The 16,437-nt window shown below is 36.9% G+C and overlaps 1 protein-coding gene across 1 annotated transcript in view; it reads left to right on the top strand.

The window, feature by feature from the left end:
• Nucleotides 1–5,393, top strand: part of ttpa (tocopherol (alpha) transfer protein) — a 35,705-nt gene extending 30,312 nt beyond the window's left edge. The window contains exon 5 of the mRNA XM_039754576.1: nucleotides 4,198–5,393. Coding sequence (XP_039610510.1) covers nucleotides 4,198–4,380 — 183 coding nt within the window. The 3' untranslated portion in view covers nucleotides 4,381–5,393. The remainder of the gene's footprint in view (nucleotides 1–4,197) is intronic.
• Nucleotides 5,394–16,437: the final 11,044 nt, after the last annotated feature.

Raw genomic sequence — 16,437 nt, 5'->3', positions numbered from 1 at the left:
AGGAGTACAATTACATTGGAGGATTCGTAATATTAGGTTTCAACATGTTTTAACCAGGTCAACTATTTCCTCCTCTGAGACTGTTAACATTTAAGAGTGCTCCATCAAAAACTCAATTTAAAACAAATTGCCAGCTCTTTATTGGCTAAAGGGTTATTCATCTACAAGTACTCTGCAATTTGCTACTAAGACAGAAGTGAGTCATCACAGCTGTTTTATTTTTGTATGTGCCATTATTACTAAATGTTTAATTTAAAGTTTATCTTGTCTTGTAGTACAAAGCTGTATTCTCTATATCTTACTCTCCAACTAAGAGTAGTTATAAGCATTAGCAGCTACCCAGGCAAAAAGATTTTTCCTTCTGCTAAATTTTCATCTGTTACTGAAGTTCTTGGTTTGAATCTTCCCTGAACACTTATACATGGCGAACTGGACAGGTGTAAACAGCTATAAATGTCTATAGATGGATGTTAATCCTTTGTTGTCTGTATATAATACAAAAAGGAAAATGATTAACAGCATGGAAAATACAAATATTTGAAATATTTGAAGTCTACAATTAAAAAATTGGACTAAGCATTCTAGCAGACATTCATTATATGACTCTAACGTGCAGCCAAAACAAATCAATATGGTTATTGTTTTTTGCCTGTTACTGTACCAGACACTACCTTTTCTTCTGTCTCTTTTATCTCCCTCTTGGCCTTGGCCTTGGCCTTTTTTCCTCATACCTTGAGCATTTCCCACTCTATACTTCAAACTCTGCTCTCCATGTATCTCTGGTCGGGAGGTGGTTTTAGACCCCTTCTTGCTGTTTCTTCTGCCTAAGCCCTAGAATAGTTTGAAGGTTTTGGGTTGCCTTTCACCTGCTCCAGGAACATCAGGCCAGAACTCCATCTGATGTCCCTTCATTCCCAAGCCTTTACTTGTCTAATATAATGCAAGATCTCCAAAGCAACATCACAGATACTCATGCTATCTGAGAACCAGGATAGTTGTGTACAATGCCTTCTTGGTGTGTATACCCTGTAATGCCTAGAAAGTGTTCTCACGTCTGGAACATCCTCCCTGATTTAAGTTTCCCTCTTGTAAGAGTGTCCCACAATTCAGGAAACTGCTAGGTTGCCTGCTGTCTAATGTCAAGATGTAGCACTTCCTACAGGGTGCTTTCCTCTTCCTTTTGCCATTTTTTCCCTTTTTGGGCAGTCACGAAATGCACAAGGTTTACCACCAACCAGCAGCCCAAGCATTTCAGCATTGGCATATGCAGGACCTCTCTTGCTACCTTGACCCAGACAACCTCTTACCAGCAGTGTTCTCTCTAATTTTTGTTACTGATGAGTGCATGTGAATAACATATGAGCTGGTACTGGCTGTCTAGTTTGGTGAAGCACCGGTGAGAGGGGGCCATGGATTCCCTAATGGAGTACAAAGCATCACAAATCAACAACACATGGACAAGGTTAGGGTGGTTTCCCCATGGAATATCGAGAGCTGCAAAACTCAAACACATGCATCATAGGTTATGGGGGATAGCAGATGTTTCGGGAGTTGTGGCTGCTGTTCAAAAGTGCTACGCAGCACCTGGATAAACAAGATGTGAAAATACAGTACACTGGGTATCTCTTTTGATAACCTACATAAGGCATATTACATGATATCCGTCACATTCATTTTATGTTACAACTTAATATAATTAAAAGTTTAGCATTAATTTATTTTTCATGTTGTTCAAGATACAGTATTTTTTAATTATGTGTTTCTTATTTTCACTCCAAATTTAGAATTAAAAGATTAGTGGTATTTGGCATGGTGATGCAGTAGTTAGCACTGCTGCTTCGCAGTTTGAGTGGCCACATTTCAGATTCTAGCCTTGCTACTGTCTATGTGAAGTCTAAACATTCTCTCCATTTCCAAATGGGTTTTGTTGGAGCATGCTGGTATTCTGGCATAATCAAAACATGTGCATTTAACAGAATAATCATTGAATCTGCATTGATTCAGTGAGTGTGCACATAGCTGTTTTAGACCCTTACTGTTTTTGTTTCTACCTAGTACCTAATATAGATGGTATACACACTGGCTGTTTTAAAACCTGTAGTTGAACTTACAATGCCTGTAACAAGTATTCATCCCCTGGGAAGTTTTCACATTTATTAAATAACAGTGAATTTAATTTGGCTTTTCACATTGATCAATAGGAAAAAAAAAACTTTTTAACATGAAAGTGAAAAAAAAGATCTATGTAAGGTGGTGTAAATTAAGTGCAAATATAAAGCACAAAATAATTGATTTCACAAATACTCACCCCCTTCAAGTCAGTGTTTAGTAGATGCAACTTTGTCAGCAATGGCAGCCTTGAGCCTTTTGGCCCAGGTCTCTATCAATTTTGCACATCTGGATACGGCTCTTTTTCTCCATTCGTCTTTGCCAAACTGCTCTTTTGTAATGCATGGGGATTATGAATGAACAGCCCAGCCACAAATTCTCAGTTGGATGTAGATCTGGACTCTGACTCAGCCACTCCAGGATAATAACCTTGTTTTGAAGCCATTCCTTTGTAGCTTTGACTTTATGCTTGGGGTCATCGTCTTGCTGCAAAACAAATCTCTGGATCAGGTTTTTCTGCAGGATTTCCCAGTATTTTGCTGCATTAATTTTACCCTCTACACCCATAAGCCTTCTGGGGCCTGCTACTGAGAAGCATCCCAACAGCATGATGCTGCCACCACCATACTTCATAGTGCGGATGGTATGTTTTTGATAATGTGCAGTGTTTACATGACATTTAATCTAATATCCAAAACTCTCAATTTGGTGTCAACATACCATTGAACTTTCTTAAAGTTGACGTCAGAAGCTCCCATGTGCGTTCTGGCAAACTCTACCTTTGACTTCATGGTGCATATTATTTAACAGTGGCTTTCTTTTTGCTCCTCTCACATAAAGCTACAACTAATGAAGCTCCTGGGCAAGAGTTGTTGTATGCATTGTCTCTCCAGTCTCATTCACTGTAGTTTTTAGTTTCTTTAGAGCTATCGCAGGTGTCTTCATGGCCTTCCTTATTAGTCTTTTCCTTGCACAATCACTCAGTTTTTGTGGATGAATTGCTATAAGCAAATTTACAGTTGTGCCATACTATTTCCATTTATTAAAGATTGATTTAATTGGATATTTTTTGTATCCCTCCCCTGACTTGTGCTTTTCACAAAGTTGCTTGGAGTGTGTTTTGTCTTCATTATGCCACAATACTGACTCACCACAGCCTTCTCAATAAGGAGCATTTATATTACTGTCAATTGAACCCCTTGACAAGAGACAAGTGATCTCCATTTAACTAATTATGCAACATTAAAAAACAGATGGCTGTGTCAGTGATGATTTAAGTGTGAAATATTGAAGGGGGTGAATACTTACAGTATAGATTTGCTTCAAATTATCAGTGCCAAAGAAGCCAGATTAAATCCACTGTGATTCAATGTTGTTTAACAATAAAATGTTCAAACTTTCAAGGAGGTATATACTTTTTGTTGGCACTGTAGGTGCATGGGATTATTAGTGACAGCAGCATTAACTATTTAACAGATGGTACTACTTATTCTTGAGCAATGAACTGGAGACATCCAGGATGGCTTTATTACATCAAGAAGTACAGTATATCTTATAACTGTTTTTTGAGAATTGTATCTGTTTAACTATATCCTCTTAACATTCATTCAGCCATTTACTGAACCAATATTAATCCAGTTTTACAGTTGTAGTGAGCTGGGCGTAAGTGTAAACAAATTATACATGGATGCTGCCTGCCCATTAAAGGGCAAACTCTTTCACAGACCAGCATTTACTAATACTTAGGCAGAACAATTTGAGCACCTGTGCAGACATATACAGTAGGGAGAGCATGCAAAATTCCCACAGATGGTGACTAAGCCAGGTTTCAGTTCCAGTCACTTGGAGCTATAAAGAAGCAGCATTGACTGCTTTTTCTCCATGATGTCCAAGTACATGAACAAAAAACCAGTATATCTACTAAGATGCCAATGGTGTTTTATGAATTCAGGCATTAACAAAAAGTATCTTTACAGCTCAGTATGTTAACTTTTGCCTTTGTTGCTATGTATATTTTAAATTAGCTGAAATAAACATTTTACACTTTTATTTAAAGACAATCTCTGTTTTTTTTTTTTTGTTCCCCAGATTCACTTGCATGGATGCACATACCAACAAAGTCTTATCCAGTACTTCCCAGACAGCATTCTTCCAGAGGAATATGGGGGTTCGGGACCCACAATTGAAGAAGCTTGCAAAGAATGGACAGAATTTATCCTTAAATCAGAAGATCAGCTTCATAAGCTGTCAATTGCTTCATCCGATGGATAACGTTAAAAGTAGTTTCATCAGTACGTGTATAATGCCAAGCTGATATTATAATAAGTCACTGCTTTGCAGTGTATAGTAAAGATAGACATTAGTACAAAGACTTATACTTAAATATTCTTTTATAGACATGTCAGACTCAAATCTATTGATAAGCAAGACCATAAAAATAATTGATGTAAATTAATGGAAGTGAAAATTATCACCGTCCTTTTTTGACCTATGCAGAATGTCTCACTGTACAGTAAAATTTTTTGCACAGTTATTTTACAGTCTCCCTCATAAGCACAGAAACTGTAAAATGACTAGAAACTGCAGGCTTGCTATGCAAGTATACAGTGTTGTACACTGACATGTTTAAAACTGGAAATGTTCTCACCCTCCTAAAATCCATTAATCATGCATCATGATTAGGGATTATTTAATTCTCCCCCAAGTGAAAATTATGCAAATGTTACAAGGAATGATTCTGATTTTTTTAAAGAAGACTTTTGACAAAAAGAAGCACCACAGCAAAAACAGGTTTGATCTGTGTCTTTTCAGTCATTGTAATACCTGCAGTATACCCAAGATGTCGCTGTGGATCACATTTGTGTTGTTTTCTCAATGAATGACTGTGTGTCAAAGTCTGTGAAGAATTATGTACTGTATATACTAGCAGGGAATTTTGAACAATTGACATATATGCATAGCAACAGAAACAAACTGACACACACACACATATATATACAGTACTGTATTTATATATTCAAGAACATTTTAAACTTTAGTTATATAAGGGTGCACAATCAGGATCAGGGTGACTGATATTACATATTAAAATGGTGCATAGTATGATCTTTCTCACTAACCTTCAAATTGTTAACCAATGATAATTAAGAAAAGCCTTTAACATTAAACCTTTGTAGGGATAAAACACATCAGTTTTAAAGTTACCTAATTTTAAAATCCATTTGATTTGTATATCAATGAATATATTCAGTGCAAAAATAAACTTGGTTAAAAATTTGTACTGAGTGAAAGTGAATGTGTCAGACATTTTTATTGGGTTCTGTAATCTAAACATAAATTCAGGAACAGAACTGTTTAAAATTAATCATTACCTAGTTGCCCTTGGGTATTTTTAACAGGGCCTGGATTATAGACATCAGTTAAAGCTGTCTTTGAGGACTAAACAAGTCTTGTCTTTGTGGTTGACTGGAAATTCATGACCTTTCTAGTGTGCCAGCATAATGCACACTAGAGTATGCAAGTTTGTATTCTCCTTAGGTCCATAGGTCAGTCAGTTTAATATTTTCTAAGCCCAGTTTGAAGAATGGCTTTGAGCCCAATTATTGGAGTTAGTTCTGGGTGGAGATGAGCTGTAATAGGCATATTATACAATACTATATCGTCTTTTATATATATTTTTTTAAATAATCAAATAGCAAAAACAAAAGTAGATTAAGAATAACATGATGATATCGGAAAACAAGCAAATTTGCAAAAATATCAGTACCAAACCCCCCCCCCAAACAACCTTGTCCCAAGAAGAGACCCTCATACTGTATATCAAAAGGTATGCAAACCTGACAGTGATGCTACATGCTACAAGAAAAAAATCTCAAAGATAAGGATTATATTTACTACACTGAACATTTACCACCAAATTCTACACCAGCTATACCACTGACTTTATTATTTCTGTAATGGGGCCAGATGACCTGTTAATCACTGATGCAGAAAGTGTGAATAAACACAAATTCTTAAGAGAATGAACATACAGTAAAGATAAGAGTGTCATTAGATTTCCTTCAACAGGCTAGGATGATTTTTGCTGCAATTTTATCTAAAGAAAATAACCTCTGCTGGATAAAATTAAGATAATATATAAAATATATATATGATCTGTAGGATGGCTTACAAAAAGAGTAAGGGACACATTATAACTGGACCTCAGTAATTACAATACAATCTCTGCTACAGTGTTTTGAGTTTGAAGGATTTTTGCATTGGGAAATACATGTTGTTGACTTTATATATAGACCAGTCTTGCCACACATACATGTTGTTCGCAGCTTACAAGTAGTAGTTTCTACAGCAGTCTAAAAAGGTAACTCTTTCTGAATTACTGCCTCATGCGCAGAACTTGAGTCATGAATTCCTTATAACACATAAATGAACAAAGAAGAAGAAGGCTGGTTTTAATCCAGGAAGAGATTATCCATGTAAATGTCATTTACTCTACATGTAGATAGATAGATAGATAGATACTTTATTAATCCCAAGGGGAAATTCACATACTCCAGCAGCAGCATACTGATAAAAAACAATATTAAATTAAAGAGTGATAACATTGAAAGTATAAAAGACAATAATTTTGTATAATATTAACGTTTACCGGCATCCTTTCTGTGCCAAAGATTGCATTAATTTGGTATGTATTGTCCCAGTATTCTTATAGCCTAAAACCTATTAACAGTTTATCTATATTATATATTCTTTTTTACAACATACAAGCCACATTACCTGTCAAAGACAAATATCTCTTGCCCTACATGTACCTTCAGTATTCCTTCTATGTCTTTCCTCAGTATCTTTGTGTATACTTCTCTCTTGTTCGACTCTCCATCTCTCGACCACATTACTGCTTCATAGATTCAGTCATTTCGAGGGAACTTGCTTGCCTCCTATCTGGTTTTTGAATACCACCAATGGTAGACAGGCCCCCAATTACCCAGTGTGGAATCATAATTCTTATTCTTATGAATATATCCCATCTTCAAAGACAACTCCAAACACGCCTCCTTTAACTAACTCCTTTTCATGTGTCTCAACCTCTCTTCCTCTGCACTTCCTCTTTTAATTGCATCACTAAAGCTAAATTGTCCAGTAAGTTTGCTTGGAAGGACATGGAAATAAACACATTCACACATACATTCAAGAGTAGTGTTTTATTGTATTTTAACCTATTGACAGTCTATTTCATACCATGCATACAGCATATACTGTTGCTTTTGTGTGTTTCATCATTACCTAGAAATAATGGTAGCATACACCTAAATTACAGGAAAGCTTTTTAGCCTCACTTTAGCAAACTTCTATCCTTGCTAATGCTCCAAAATCTGAATCAATAATTTATTAAAGATCTAATTAAAAATTTTAAAAATGTTGTTTTTATTCCCAGAATTTAATTTATAGCTGCACCAAAGTAATACAGTAATCATAAGGTAGTCTAAAATCTACTTGCACTGGTGGCGATGGGTCTTCTTTTCCCTGGTTAAATACCTGTCTTTTGTGTTTGTTTTCCTCCTATACTCATCAATATACTTGGACTTCAGATTCCAACCACACACTCCAGTATATTATTGTTAACACTGTGGAACATGTGTATTCAAGCGTGAAAAATATAATCACCAGGCTTCATTTGCTTCAACTTTGCTTTTTAAATTCATGAGCTCCAATGCCCAAAATATTCCTCTCAAACCTACTGAGCTGGTTGATGAATGTCTGTTCGCTTTCAGGTTTTGGTAGCTTTTCTAGACATTAGAATTTTTTATACACTCAGGTATACAGTTGTCTTTCATTGACTCTCATTGAGTCACAGTATATACTTGGGATGTAAGGTTAAACCAACCATGGATAGATGTGCTTCAATGTATCAGGGTATACTCTTCCACAAACCTATGCAAACTTGTGTATGGCATTTTAAGAGTAACTTATGTGTTTATGATGTGTGAGGAAACTAGCACAGCTGAACTAAACCCCCAGGACCATGAACAGAACATGCAAACTCCATACAGATATTAATGTCAATGTCAATTTATTTATAGAGCACATTTAAAACAATATCAGTAATGCTGTAGCCAAAGGGCTTTACAATAAAACATGTAGTAAACATAAATGAAATAAATAGAATAAAATACAATACTACAACTAGTAGTAGATAGATAGATAGATAGATAGATAGATAGATAGATAGATAGATAGATACTTTATTAATCCCAAGGGGAAATTCACAAACAAATGACTAAGAGGAGGAATACCATCAGTATCACTGATGGTCATGGAAAGCGAGAGAACAGAAATATGTCTTCAGTCTAGTTATAAATAGTTCACTTGAAGGTGACTCCTTAATGTAATTAGGTAAAGAGTTCCACAGACAAGGTGCAGCAGCTGCAAAAGCCCAGCACTTCCTCTTAGTTTTGCATGTAGTATGAGGGACAACAAGAGACATCTGACTGGTAGATCTAAACTCTCTGGATCTCTGGTGCAAAACGCACAATTCAGATAAATAGACAGAAGCATGCCCATGTAGTGATTTAAAAACCAGCAGCAAACTTTTTAAAATCAATTCTAAAGCAAACTGGCAGCCAGTGTAAAATGTATATGAATAAGAGGAATTTAAAATCACTGACAAGTGTCTACCAGTAAGATATGACCTGAACCAGTTAAGAGAAGCCTCTTGAAGTCCCACCCGATGCTCAAGCCGCAACAGCTCATCTCATGATCAATAGTATCAAAATCTACAGAAAAGTCTGGAAGAACAAGAACTGCTGCCCCTCCAGAGACAGTAATAAGAGAAATGTTAATAAATACTTTCAGGAGGGCCATCTCCACACCATGATAATGCCTAAAGCCAGACTTGTAAGAATTCAATTTATTTATAAGGCACTTTACATTTGTAGTTAACCTTAAAGTGCTTCATAAAAAAATAAATAAAAACACAAGATAAAAACAAAGATAAAGCAATAATTAGAAGCAATTTTGTTAATATGCTTTCCTAAATAGAAAAGCCTTTAACTGTTTTTTTAAAACAGCCCACAATCTACTGTGTTCTCAGGTTCTCTGGTAGGACATTCCAGAGCCGTGGAGCAGCAACTGCAAAGGCTCGGTCACCCATTGTACGAAGTTTGGTCATAGGGGGGTGAAGGCAATAGGTATTTGTAAAATGAAGGTTTCTTGTAGTGGATTGTAATATAAGAAGTTCCTTAAGGTATTGTGGAGCATTTCAATGGATACACTGGTGAGTGAGCAAACAAAGTTTGTATTCAATACGAAGGTGACTAGGGAGCCAATGAAGTGACCAAAGGATTGGTGAAATATGATCATTTTTCCGTACCCTAAATAAATACATTTCCACACAATAAATTATTGGAGAGTCATCTTAGGCAACAAATCTGGATGACATATGCTCAGCTACTACCCACAATCAAACACACGCTATACAATGCCAATTTGAGTGCTCAGGAAAACTAAAAACAGTATTTACAGTAGTACACTGTCACATCATCAAACATTTTTATTCCAGTTTATGCATTGTAATGGGCTGGAGTGCTAATGTATTGCATATTTCAGTTTGGTAGTTGTGCTTCAATTCAGGGAAAATGTAAGTTGTCTTGGGCAGCATGGTAATGCAGTGATTAGCAGTGCTGCTTTGCAGATCCAGTGTTCTAGGTTACAATCCTGTGGTCAGTCATTGTTTGTGTGGAGTTTGTATGTTCTCCCCACATCTGTATGAGTTTCCTCCCACATCACCAAAGATGTGATTCCAATATGTAAGTGAGTTGTTTAATCGACTGGTGCCCTGTCCTGGCATGATTTGTGTTTCACAATTATTTATGCTTTTAATGCTTTTAATTATTAATGTTAAAATTAAGTCTCTGGCCTGTTATTATAAATTTTTGAACAATTTTTTTAAATAACATTGAAGAGATACTGTTGTCAACTCAGACCAGAGCATTGGCTTGTCTTAACTGCCTTTCAGAGAAGCTGTAAACTTGAGAGATGTCACAGGGTGAGTGTAAAAGATCTGATGGCTACCTTCGTCTATAACATCTAAGAATGTATTAAATATTCACTTGGCAGCACTGTGACTACTGCCACCTAAGGAGCTCCAATATGCCCTGTCAGAGGAGCTGCTCATCCAAAGATGGAAAGGGCAAAAGAGTGACGATCCAGTGTGATAAAGTTACAAGGTCATCAAAGGATGTAAGAGGTTAAGATCCAGAGCAAGGATAAAAGTAAGGTGGAAATGATTCAGACCTGGCCTAACACCATATAATGATCAATATTCTATTGCTTTTATATACAGTAAGTTATATAAGTCCATAAGGATGGATGGATGTATGAACTACTACATCTCATAGCACATTACAGTGAGTTCAGGAACTGTAACATATTAGGTGCTGTGGAGAAATGGCTTAAACCTCTTATTTCAGATGATATCTTAATGCTGGAATGGTTTCAACAGACTGAGTGGAAAAAGCAGGAGGGGGACTGGAGATTTATGTGAATGAACAATGATGAAAAAGAAAGCACAGTACAATTAAAACTAAATGTGTGATCCAGACATTGAAATGCAGACTGAATGTGTCCACATTACTGCCTAGGGAGATAAGTTGCATCAGTCTGGCCAAGTCAGCAACAGAAATGATTCACTACGTTTCCAATATCTTAATGATGAATCATTCTGAATGACTTCAAACAAGAAAGAAATGTCTATCAACAAGTTTAATTTATGGACACAAGCTGGACCTTCTCTATTCAAATGTTAATGACTTACAATAAAAACTATCTGAGCAGGTCTGATCTCATCTTACTCTCACCTACAAGTCTGTTATTGACAGCAGCAGCTCTCTATAATCCAAGTAAGAGTTTCTTATGTGTTTTCATGGAGGGTTGTTGTTTCTTTTTGTAATTTATTTATTTTTTTGAGCTTCTGTAAAATTTGAATCTCCTTTTGGTAACAAAAAAAGTATAACTTATCTATCTATCTGTCTAGGCTCTGGCCCAATGCGACCCATAATTTGAGTATACAATGATGAGATTTAATGTGTTACATAATGTGTTTACTTAAACCTTACTCACTGTATATTCCTCATAATTGCTTGTTTCTTTAAAATGATATTGATAAACAGCAACATTTGTATAATATATGAATTACTGTTTATTAGTGCATTAACATTTTAAAGCAAAAATAGAATAGTTTACTGTAAATCTGCTAATACTTGCCTTACTAGGAGACACCAGAAATTAGATTGTGCTAAGCCCCGTTGCTTTTTCATATTCAAAACTAACTTGATAAGAACAAAATATTGCTTAACAATGTTTATTCTTCTTCTTGTTTGCCGAGGATGGCATTAATGTTTACTTATCTCTGGAATTCTTGGAAATGTTCTGCATGTGATCATTGTTTTCCCCTTGAGTCTGTAATCAGACGCTAGCACAAGTCCTTTTACCCTTCACCCCTTTCACTCTTGTACTGAGGTTTAATCTCATAAAACTTCAAATTTGACCAAGCAGGGCTGAATTATTTTTATTTTGGTATTTTCTAAGTTGGGTATGCATCTTTATGTATGCTCATATTAGTACAAACTTCAATAGAAAAAGCACATACAATAACAAAAACAGCACCCAATTATTCTGAAACAGTGGTGATTACTGTAAAGTAGGACAGGGGTCTCTAATATGGCATGTAAAATAAATGTTTATAAATTGCTATTAATATTAACATTTCCCTGTGCCCCAGTAATGGAAAAAGCTGCTTCAGAAGATGAATAAATGGTAGGGTGATTAATTGTTCCACATTCTTAAACAATGTCATTGAAGTTCTTCTCTATATAAATGTGCCAATATAATAATTGTTTACAACATTTCATTGTGATTCGGCATATACTGTATGTTCTTTAAAAGAATTTTCTCAAACAGAAGAAATAACTCTGAAGTCAGCCTGCTATTGCCAAAACCAGATAAGAATAACTATCTGCATTTTGACACTCTTGTTGTAGCAGCCATTAAGTTACTCACTTTTTCTCAGATTCTCTTCGTAGTAACTATGATGTTATGCAGATGAAAAAGTATGAATAACCTCTGATCTCTCCAGTAACAGACTTCATGTCATCCTAGGCAATTCCTTGACACTCCATGGCCAAATGACAAATTCATGGTAGTCCCAGAGCCTTAGAAATGGTTTTGTAACACCTTCCAGAATGAAAAAATTAATAAATTATTTTTTCTGTCTGAAGGATTCAGTCATGGGTGGCATGGTGGTGCAGTGGTAGCGCTGCTGTCTCGCACTTAGGAGGAGTTTGCATGTTCTCCCTGTGTCTGCGTGAGTTTCCTCCGGGTACTCCGGTTTCCTCCCACAGTCCAAAGACATGCAGGTTAGGTGCATTGGTGATTCTAAATTGTGCCTGGTGTGTGCTTGGTGTGTGTGTGTGCGCTCTGTGGTGGGCTGCCGCCCTGCCTGGGGTTTGTTTCCAGCCTTGCGCCCTGTGTTGGCTGGGATTGGCTCCAGCAGACCCCGTGACCCTGTAGTTAGGATATAGCGGGTTGGATAATGGATGGATGGATTCAGTCATTTATTTTGGTTATGTGCCAAGAACCTAATTCTGGCAGTAAGGAGTGAACTGCTTAGATTTATGTTGGGCTGGGCTGGCTTGCATTAGGCCTAATTGTTAAGTGAAACATTCAGCCTTCTTCTTCTTTTGGTTGCTTCTATTAGGGGTTGCTACAGCGGATCATCTTTCTCCATATCTTTCTGTCCTCTGCATCTTGCTCTGTCAAACCCATCACCTGCATTTCCTCTCTTACCACATCCATAAACCTTCTCTTAGGCCATCCTCTTTTCCTCTTGTATGGCAGCTCTATCCTTAGCATCCTTTTCCCAATATACCCAACATCTCTCCTCTGCACATGTCCAAACCAATGCAATCTCGTCTCTTTGACTTTGTCTCCCAGCCGTCCAACCTGAGCTGACCCTCTAATGTACTTGTTTATAATCTTGTCCATCCTCAATGCAAACCTTAACATCTTTAACTCTGCCACCTCCAGCTCTGTCTCCTGTTTTCTGGTCAGTGCCACTGTCTCTAACCCATATAGCCAGTCTCATGTGAAGCATTCTACCTAATGACTCTAATTAATTCTTCAATTTAAGTTGGGTTTATAATGCTGAGGGGTAACCTTTTTACCACGGTATGAATTATTCCATGGTGTATGGAGTTGGAGGTTTGAATTATGCACATCTCTTCACCAAAATAAGGTAGGCTTTCGAGGCATAGTGCCATTTATAAAAACCCATCTACAGTGGTGTGAAAACTATTTGCCCCTTCCTGATTTCTTATTCTTTTGCATGTTTGTCACACAAAATGTTTCTGATCATCAAACACATTTAACCATTAGTTAAATATAACACAAGTAAACACAAAATGCAGTTTTTAAATGATGGTTTTATTATTTAGAGAGAAAAAATCCAAACCTACATGGCCCTGTGTGAAAAAGTAATTGCCCCTTGTTAAAAATAACCTAACTGTGGTGTATCACACCTGAGTTCAATTTCCGTAGCCACCCCAGGCCCGATTACTGCCACACCTGTTTCAATCACGAAATCACTTAAATAGGAGCTGCCTGACACAGAGAAGTAGACCAAAAGCACCTCAAAAGATCCAAAGAAATTCAGGAACAAATGAGAACAGAAGTAACTGAGATCTATCAGTCTGGTAAAGGTTATAAAGCCATTTCTAAAGCTTTGAGACTCCAGCGAACCACAGTGAGAGCCATTATCCACAAATGGCAAAAACATGGAACAGTGGTGAACCTTCCCAGGAGTGGCCGGCTGACCAAAATTACCCCAAGATTGCAGAGACGACTCATCCGAGAGGTCACAAAGACCCCAGGACAACGTCTAAAGAACTGCAGGCCTCACTTGCCTCAATTAAGGTCAGTGTTCACGACTCCACCATAAGAAAGAGACTGGGCAAAAAACATGGCATGGCAGATTTCCAAGACGCAAACCACTGTTAAGCAAAAAGAACATTAGGGCTCGTCTCAATTTTGCCAAGAAACATCTCAATGATTGCCAAGACTTTTGGGAAAATACCTTGTAGACTGATGAGACAAAAGTTGAACTTTTGGAAGGCAAATGCCCCATTACATCAGGCGTAAAAGGAACACAGCATTTCAGAAAAAGAACATCACACCAACAGTAAAATATGGTGGTGGTAGTGTGAGGGTCTGGGGTTGTTTTGTTGCTTCAGGACCTGGAAGGCTTGCTGTGATAGATGGAACCACGAATTCTACTGTCTACCAAAAATCCTGAAGGAGAATGTCCGCCATCTGTTCGTCAACTCAAGCTGAAGCGATCTTGGGTGCTGCAACAGGACAATGACCCAAAACACACCAGCAAATCCACCTCTGAATGGCTGAAGAAAACAAAATGAAGACTTTGGAGTGGCCTAGTCAAAGTCCTGACCTGAATCCAATTGAGATGCTATGGCATGACCTTAAAAGGCGGTTCATGCTAGAAAACCCTCAAATAAAGCTGAATTACAACAATTCTGCAAAGATGAGTGGGCCAAAATTCCTCCAGAGAGCTGTAAAAGACTCATTGCAAGTTATCGCAAACGCTTGATTGCAGTTATTGCTGCTAAGGGTGGCCCAACCAGTTATTAGGTTCAGGGGCAATTACTTTTTCACACAGGGCCATGTAGGTTTGGATTTTTTCTCCCAAATAATAAAACCATCATTTAAATACTGCATTTTGTGTTTACTTGTGTTATATTTGACTAATGGTTTAAATGTGTTTGATGATCAGAAACATTTTGTGTGACAAACATGCAAAAGAATAAGAAATCAGGAAGGGGCAAATAGTTTTTCACACCACTGTATCTGTGTAGCCTTGAGCTAACATACTGTATGCATGATGTAACTGAAGCAGAAATGCACCTTGCACTAAGGATTTGTCAGCTTTTATTTGAATTTTTAAATTTAGTACTAATTATTGAAATCAATAGCTCAATTGGTCTTTACTTTAGAGATCCTCAGAATTTCACATATGAGTCTTTTACAGGATCCTCATTTGGGGTGATGACCTGACCAACACCACTCCCAGTATTTTGCGTCATTCTTTTCACTCCAGAAGATAATATTTGATTACCTTGCACACTTAAAAAAAAAACGCATACATTAGCACATATTTTTTTATTTGAGACTCTATTTCATACATTACAACAGTCCTTGAAAGGGTTTGACAAAATAGGCAATGATGCTGAAAATTAAACTTTTTCACAGCATTGTAAACTGACTGTTACCTCTGTGAATTGACATAGAATAAGATGACCACCTTGCATGTTGTAGAAGTGGCTGAAGGAGGCTGACATTGTAAAGGGTATCCAACCATAAAAATGGCTGAATCAATAATCTGATTGATGATGAGACTTTGGATGATATGAATTGATCTTACCCCAATGAATTCTCAAGACCATGGACGGCATGTGGAGTTGGGACCTTTTTCATGTTTTCACTTCATAATTTCACTACTTGATATATTTATTTTTCATGGGCTTATGTTTTTTTTTTTTTTTTGTGTAGTTCCAGTTCCATAATGTGAAGGGTCTTTCCCTTCTATATCCCATGAAATTAGATGTGTTTATAGTATGCATTCTTTACTTCCATTAGTTCTATTTACCATAAGTAATCCAAACTTTTTTTTCCAAGTAATCTCACTAGCAATAGTGCTATCAGCGTTAATCTCTTGATATTCCAATGCATTTGCATCAATTTTTAAGGTATTTAACTATGGAAACTCAGCCCTGCTTTTGCTTCATTTGTTTTTTTGTGTATATCATATTCTTTCATTTCTGCACTTGCCATCAGTCAGTAGAAAAGCCATAGAAAAAACAATAGCCTTTTCAGAACAGTTTTGCAACTTATCTTTTTGCATCCTTTTGTGCTGGCTATCCTTCAGTTTCTAAACTTGACTTTGTGCTGTGTGTCTGTTATCAGAGTCTCTAGAGGGTTTTGTGCGGTTAATTGAGCTTTGATTCTTATTTGTATTTCTTGAGCTTCATAGGAAGTAAAATTTAGATTCTCCAGCTTTGTTTGTTACCAGTGTCACACATGTGCGTTTAGGAGACAGTCAAAAAGCCTAAAGGTGAGTGAAACATCGCGAGACAAAGGGTTGTCACATGGTACTTACCCGAATTTCTTGATCTCCCAACAGGAAAACTGAAGAAAAACAAGTCCTTCCATTTCCAGGTTCCAAAATGGCCACCAAGACATCACTTCCTGTATCATTTATGA

Source organism: Polypterus senegalus, chromosome 5, assembly GCF_016835505.1.
Source record: "Polypterus senegalus isolate Bchr_013 chromosome 5, ASM1683550v1, whole genome shotgun sequence".
NCBI lineage: Eukaryota > Metazoa > Chordata > Cladistia > Polypteriformes > Polypteridae > Polypterus > Polypterus senegalus.
This window is presented reverse-complemented; position numbering and strand designations above follow the sequence as displayed.